This window comes from Dipodomys spectabilis, unplaced genomic scaffold, assembly GCF_019054845.1.
Source record: "Dipodomys spectabilis isolate Male_0828 unplaced genomic scaffold, ASM1905484v1 ptg000266l, whole genome shotgun sequence".
NCBI lineage: Eukaryota > Metazoa > Chordata > Mammalia > Rodentia > Heteromyidae > Dipodomys > Dipodomys spectabilis.
Window position 1 is genome coordinate 3,469,133 of NW_024870943.1, and position 7,078 is coordinate 3,476,210.

Here is a 7,078-nt window from a genome sequence, read left to right on the forward strand (position 1 = left end):
CTGGGCCTGGGCGCTGTCCCTCAGCTCTTCAGCTCAAGGCTAGCACTCTACCATTTGAGTCACAGCGCCACTTCTGGCTTTTTTCTTTTTGCTTATGTGGCGCTAGTAAGGTCTGCTCCTGGATGACGAGCAGACTCCACCCTCCTCACAGCAAAGTCTCCACCCAGTACCTGCGTTACCTAGGCAACTGGGACACCTGGAAGAGGTCACATCTGAATTTGATGTGGCCATACCTTTCTCCGCCCATACCCTAGATAAGGCCTAACCCAGGCCCAGATGCCCTCTCTCTGCTCTCTCTCTCTGCTCTTTTCTAGCTCTTTTCTAGCTCTTTCCTCTCTTTCCCAGATCTCCCAGCTCTCTTTCCCAGTCCTTTCCCCACCACGTGGAGGACCAAGATGGCCTGGTGCCAGCCGGAACGATGAATAAACCTACTCCTTACCTGAATACCACATGCGTGGTGCTGTTCTTACTCGGCTACCTCTTTTTAAAAACCTAACATAAATGGTGCTGTGACTCGGATAAAGGGCTGAAAGTCAGGATAGGTGGGATTCCTCTCTGTTTTATTCCTCTTTTTTCTTTTTCTGTTTGTTTTTCCCTTTTTGCTCTGAGGAACACCCACAGTTCTGACGGCCGTTTGCGAACTCATCTGTCTGCTGCAGACACAGCACATGGATACCATTGCTGGCCTTCACATCCATGTCCACACCACTTCTCTACTCTGATGAGTGCAACTACTCTACGGTTCTCTGTTGCTCAGTCTCTGTCCAGACATGGCGCCACGCCAGAGAGCTCCTAGGGCCTTTAGCTGAAAGGCCGGTCACCTCTGAAGCCAAGGACGCTTGGCTTTGGGGGCTTGGCCATTTCTCTCTAGAGGGCTCTTGGGGAACTCCGGACGCCGCTTCTGCCTGGTCAGCTCTCTTTCACTCACCGGACTGACTCTCCTACTCATTTAATGGGGTGCTACAAATCACCCCCGAGCCGTGAAACCCCTTTGAAATGCCTCCTGCGCTCCCTGGGAAGCCAGAGCGCCTAATTTTTATGCCATTCTCAGATGTAGACAGTTTTTGCCACTGCAATGGTAAATGGTCAGAAGTCTCTTTACTTTCAAATTCTCTTTGCTCTCTCTCTGCCAGTCATGTCCAACTTTCCCTATCTCTCCCTTTCTCTTTTCTTTTCTTTTTTTTTTTCCGCCAGTCATGGGGCCTGAACTCTGGGCCTGGGCGCTGTCCCTCAGCTCTTCAGCTCAAGGCTAGCGCTCTACCACTGGAGCCACAGCGCCACTTCCAGCTTTTTTGCTTATGTGGTGCTGAGAAATCGAACCCAGGGCCTCATGCATGCAAGGAAAGTACTCTACCACTGAGCCATCTTCCCAGCCCCTCTCCTTTTCTCTTTTCTACATTTTGGCTTGTGCCCTGAAGAGTGCGATACAGACTGCATCCCAGGGACCCCCCTCTAGGTTCCCTCTCAATTGCTAGCCAATGTAGGCTTGATCTATTTGTTCAGGGTTTCTTTGCATTTTTTCAGAAATTCGCCATCTTGAATTCGCCAGCTTGGCCACATGGTGGGTTAAGGGTTTGACCCCATCTGACCCTTAACCTTCCACCAAGCTTACTACTCCATCTATTCTAAAGTTCCTTGCTAACAAGTTGCTCTTTTCACAGGCCCTGGTAACTGAGGCCCAACAATGTGATGTGCTTTGTTAGCAAAGATGTCTAAACATTGTTGTCAAAATTTTAGGTTTTGTTTTGTTTTGTTTTTTGGGTCCGGTCATGAACTCTGGGCCTGGGCGCTGTCCCTTAGCTCTTCAGCTCAAGGCTAGCGCTCTACCACTTGAGCCACAGAGCCACTTCCGGCTTTTTTTTCTTTCTGCTTATGTGGTACTGGGGAATTGAACCCAGGGCCTCATGCATGCAAGGCAAGCGCTCTACCACTGAGCCACTTTCCCAGCCCCAAAATTTTGAGTTTTGAGTTTTGTCTTTTTTGTTTTGTGTTGTGTATTCTACTGACTACATGGTTCTAAAATACTGGGCATATCTGTGCTGAAATTCTCATCACATCTAATGAGTTTTGTCATTTCAGAGTATTTGTTGGCAATTCTTGATAAGGACCTGGTAAGTTCTACTTATTCTACTTGATCTCCTTGTTGCTTTAATTGGAAATAATAAAGGGTTTTTTGTGGCAAAGATTTCAGTTCAAAGCCAGCCCAGGCTGAAAAATGCCTAAGACTCCATCTCCCAACTAACCTGCAAAGAGCCAGCCTGGAAGCATGGCTCAAGACTCTCATCTCTAACCAGCCAAACTCTGCAAGTGGTATTGTAACTCAAAGAGGTTCAGTGCTGGCCTTGAGCAGAAGTGCTCAGGGACAGTGCCCAGGCCTTGAGTTCAATCCTCCTTGAATACCAACTGGGACAAGCCATCCCAGCAAGGAGCACCTAGACTCAGCCAGTCTGGGGAGGAAGGGAACATGGAGAGGAGTAAGAGGACATGATGTCACATCAGCTACTTTGTGCCTGCCCTTTCAAAATTAACCAGAGCCGGGAGGTCAGTAGAAGTAAGAAGCCTATGGGGCTGGGAAGATGGCTCAGTGGTAGAATGCTTGCCTTGCATGCCTAAGGCCCTGGGTTCAATTCCTCAGCACCACATAAGCAAAAAGAAAAAAGCCGGAAGTGGCGCTGTGGCTCAAGTGGTAGAGTGCTAGCCTTGAGCTGAAGAGCTGAGGGACAGCGCCCAGGCCCAGAGTTCAGGCCCCACGACAGGACCAAAAAAAAAAAAAAAAAAAGTAAGAAGCCTGCCCATCCAATGTCTATACCTGTCTACCTATTAACGAACAGGAATTTATATTCTTGCCTTTGTCATCTGACTTCTCTATCTAGTCGCTCAATGTCAGAGGTAACTAGGGACATTTCTACCAACATTTTCAGCCCCAAGTCCTTCCTCTTGCCATTTATTTGCTGTCTAGTATTTTTTTCCAGCCCCTCAATGCTCATGAGACTTCTCCAGACTTCATCTAAGGCCTCACGCCACCAAGGGACAGCTGCTGCCCACTGCCTTCTCTGGGAGGGGACCAAATTCCAGCCTTTTAACCCTATTGTCGACGGCCCTTGTCAGCAGGAAATAGCCAGAGAAAATCCACGCCCTATTTCATGATTATTAAAAGGCTGGAATGTAAGGTCCGCTCCTGGATGGCGAGGAGACTCCACCCTCCTCACAGCAAAGTCTCCACCCAGTACCTGCGTTACCTAGGCAACAGGGACACCTGGAAGAGGTCACATCTGAATTTGATGTGGCCATACCTTTCTCCACCTGTACCCTAGATAAGGCCTAACCCAGGCCCAGACACCCTCTCTCTGCTCTCTCTGCTCTTTTCTAGCTCTTTTCTAGCTCTTTCCTCTCTTTCCCAGCTCTCTCTCTTTTCCAGCTCTCCCAGCTATCTTTCCCAGGCCTTTCCCCACCACGTGGAGGACCAAGATGGCCTGGTGCCAGCCGGAACGATGAATAAACCTACTCCTTACCTGAATACCACATACATGGTGCTGTTCTTATTCGACTACCTCTTTTTAAAAACCTAACAGTGCTGAGGAATCAAACCCAGGGCCTCAGGCATGCAAGGCAAGCGCTCTACCACTGAGCCACCTTCCCAGCCCCAGACCATTGCTTCTTAAGGATGAAATCCAGTGAACTTTTCTACCTGGCCTGGATTTCAGCTGTGATCCTTGGGATCTCATCCTGCTGAGCAGTCTGGATTATGGGTGAGAGCCACATTGTTTGAAGAAGAGCATTGTATGAAGCAGAGTGACAGAGGGATAAGGTTGATGGAGTATATGTACACATGCCCAGTAATGCCACAATGAAATCACCTTTATACATGTCAGGTATACTTTTCTTTCTTGTTTTTTTCTTTGTGTACAGGTGAGGGAGTTAGGGAACTTTCCTTTAACTCTTTTGCTCAAGGCTGACATCCTCTACTACTTGAGCCTAACTTTCACTTCTGGTTCTTTGTTTGGTTAATTGGAGGTAAGAATCGCAAGGACTAGCCAGGCGCAGGTGGTTCATGCCTGACATCCTAGCTATTCAGGAGGCTGAGATTTGAGGATCACAGGTCAAAGTCAGCCTGGCAGGAAGATCCGAAAGACTCTTATCTCCAATAAACCACCAGAAAACGGGAAGTGGTGCTGTGGCTCAAGTGGTAGAGCGCTCACCTTGAGCTGAAGAGCTGAGGGACAGCGCCCAGGCCCAGAGTTCAACCCCCATGACTGACCAAAAAGAAGAAGGAAAAAAAAAAAAAAGAACCCCAAGGACTTTCTTTCCCCTGCTGGCTTTGAATCATAGAATCATAATCCTCAAATCTCAGCCTCCTGAGCAACTAGAGTTACCTTCATGAGCACCAGAGCCTGCTTCTAATAACAATTTTTTTTCCCCACGTATAAAAGTGAGGGAGGACAAGGTAAAAAAAATGAGATCTGGGCTGGGCCAATACCAAACCATGTGCACACAGGTCAAAGTACTAATGGTGATGATTTGGTCCTGGGTGGGAGGAATGGAAATCCTGTAGTTGAGGGCACATGGGCCTCTTGGACGCTGAGAACTTGTGCAGCCACCATGCTTTGCCATCCTTGTTAGGTATAGGTCTCGCAGAGCGTGTGCCAGAGGAGCTGCGTGACAGAGCAAACATTTCTGCCTTTCTTGCTCTAGGCCCGTGCATTCCTCAACAGAGTCATAAGGCAGGCGTCCATTACTGAGATGCTGTGGCTCAATCAAGCCAGGTGTGACCTGAAGGAAATCGGGAAACTGCTAGAGGGATCAAGTGTGCTCTTAGACTTATTCACGCTCAGGAAAGGTGGCAAAAGCTGGGCATGGTGGCACACATTTGTAATCTGAGAACATAGGAAGCTGAGGGAGGAAAGTAATTGAGGATAAAGGAAGCCTGGGCAGAAAGACAGAAAGAAAGGAAGGAAGGAAGGAAAGAAGGGAAAAGAAAAGATAGCATAGAACCTAATGTGAACATGGTGACACTGGAGTTTGAGTTCACGGCCTTGAGTACCGGACTCGATTGGTACGGTACTGCTGCTGAGCCATGCTCCCAACCCTGTTCTTTGCTGGCTATTTGCTGGCTTCTTGCCTGGGCTGCAGTCAGCCTTCATCAGCCTTTGTGTCCATGCTGGGGTCACAGGCATTGTCCAATGCCCTCCTCAGGCCTGGGAACCCAAGGGCTGCCAGGAACAGGGTGCCTAGTGCTTGAGTAGCGGGGACAGGTCTGCTGGGATCCCCTCCCACTCAGGCAGGAAGGCTGCCTCTGGCTTAAAGACCTTGAGGAAAGGGGAGTCGGGGAGCGTGTAATTGGCCAGGTAAATGGTGTCTCCACCGGCCAGGTAGGCAGCCCAGATGCCGAAGGTCCCGATGGTCATGATGGTGTGGTTGCACTGCATGAGCAGGGCAAAGTCCTTACCCGGTGAGCCTTCCATGCCATTGCCAGCAAACACCACATCCCCAAGAGAGGTGTTGATGTTTTCCTTGCACCAGGCCATGCCGTTGCTGGTGACCACAAACACTGGAGATTCAAACCGGGCTCGAAACCGATCCATGGCCTGCTGCAGGTAGCCCCGATCGGCCACTACCCCCTTCCACACTCTGGGCATGACGTGCACATAGTCTCCCCGGCGCACGTGCACCCCTACAAAGGTGCGGGGCTGGCTCCCGTTCACGCGCAGACCCCGCAGGAAAGCCTGGGCCTCCTCACGCACATGCTCGTGCAAGCTGAACTCCTGTAGGATCTCGGGGCGCAGGTGGTGGTAGAAAGTCCAGGAGCAGGGGTAACCCGTGAAGCGCACATAGAGGCCGGTGATATTCCGGTGACGCTCCTCCATCCAGTCATTGAGGTGGTAGTTGTGCCAGGGGACCATGCGCTCCGTGACGCTGTGCAATACTGGGAGGCTGATCCTAAAGATGGGGGCCAGCATGCTGTGCATGGAGGCAGGGATGAAGGCCTGGTGTCCGTTCATCTTGGCCAGGGCGTAGAGCGTGGCGTACTCACCCATCTGGTTCCCCAGGCGGCCGATGGAGTTAATGGTCCACATGCCCAGCTGGGCACGGCTCATGGGCTTCCTCCACTCTGCCGGGATCTCCATGACTGGATGAGACACCCATATCTGCTCATCCTGCCCACTACTGGTTTGGAGCCTCACTAGGCGCCGCTGGATGTGGAAGAGGGTGGAGGCGATGAAGATGAAGAGGATGGCGTGTGCCAGGGGGTAGGAAAAAGTCCCCTGTGTGGTGCTGCCCATGGCTGTGGGGGAGGGGAGAGGGCACATTAGGTCTTGAGCAGCGGTCAGCCATGTGGAATGCATGAGTGCTCGTGCAGAGATCAATGGCGGTGAAAATAGAGACCAAGTCAAGGGGCCAGGTGCTGTTGGCTCAGGCCTGTAATCCTAGCTACTCGAAGTTCAAAGTCAGCCTGAGCAGGAAAGTCCAGGAGACTTTTTTTTTTCTTTTTATTGCCGGTCATGGGGCTTGAACTCTGGGCCTGGGTGGTGTCCCTCAGCTCTTCAGCTCAAGGCGAGCGCTCTACCACTTGAGCCACAGTGCCACTTCCAGTTTTCTAGTGGTTTGTTAGAGATAAGAGTCTCACAGACTTTCCTGCTCAAGCTGGCTTTGAACCAAGATTCTCAGATCTCAGCCTCCTGAGTAGCTAGGATTATAGGCGTGAGCCATGGGTGCCCGGCTTCCGTCAGACTCTTATCTCCAATAAACCAGCAGGAAACGAACGTGATGCTGTGGCTCAAGTGGTAGAGTGTCAGCCTTGAACCAAAGAGCTTAGGGACAGGTCCTGAGTTCAAGCCCCACAGCTGACAAAAAAGAAGAAAAGAAAAAGTAAAGGACAAAGGGGCTGAGGAGAGTCGGCTGTCGGGGTCTTCAGGACCCCTTGAGCCATCCTCCCCAGAGTGATCACTGGCTGTGGCTCTCAGCATCTCACCTTTCTTTTTTTATTTTTTGGGTCCGGTCGTGGGGCCTGAACTCTGGGCCTGGGCACTGTCCCTCAGCTCTTCAGCTCAAGGCTAGCGCTCTACCACTTGAGCCACAG

At 50.8% G+C, this 7,078-nt stretch overlaps 1 protein-coding gene across 1 annotated transcript; it reads right to left on the bottom strand.

Moving 5' to 3' along the window:
* Positions 1–5,125: 5,125 nt before the first annotated feature.
* Positions 5,126–6,281, bottom strand: LOC122125850 (galactoside alpha-(1,2)-fucosyltransferase 2-like). The gene has a single exon (XM_042700499.1). It carries the CDS (start codon positions 6,279–6,281, stop codon positions 5,229–5,231), a length of 1,053 nt encoding a protein of 350 aa, XP_042556433.1. The 3' UTR covers positions 5,126–5,228.
* Positions 6,282–7,078: the final 797 nt, after the last annotated feature.

Bases quoted from the DNA above. Each gene is read 5' to 3' on its own strand.
- LOC122125850 (XM_042700499.1), bottom strand. From the start codon at position 6,281: ATGGGCAGCACCACACAGGGGACTTTTTCCTACCCCCTGGCACACGCC.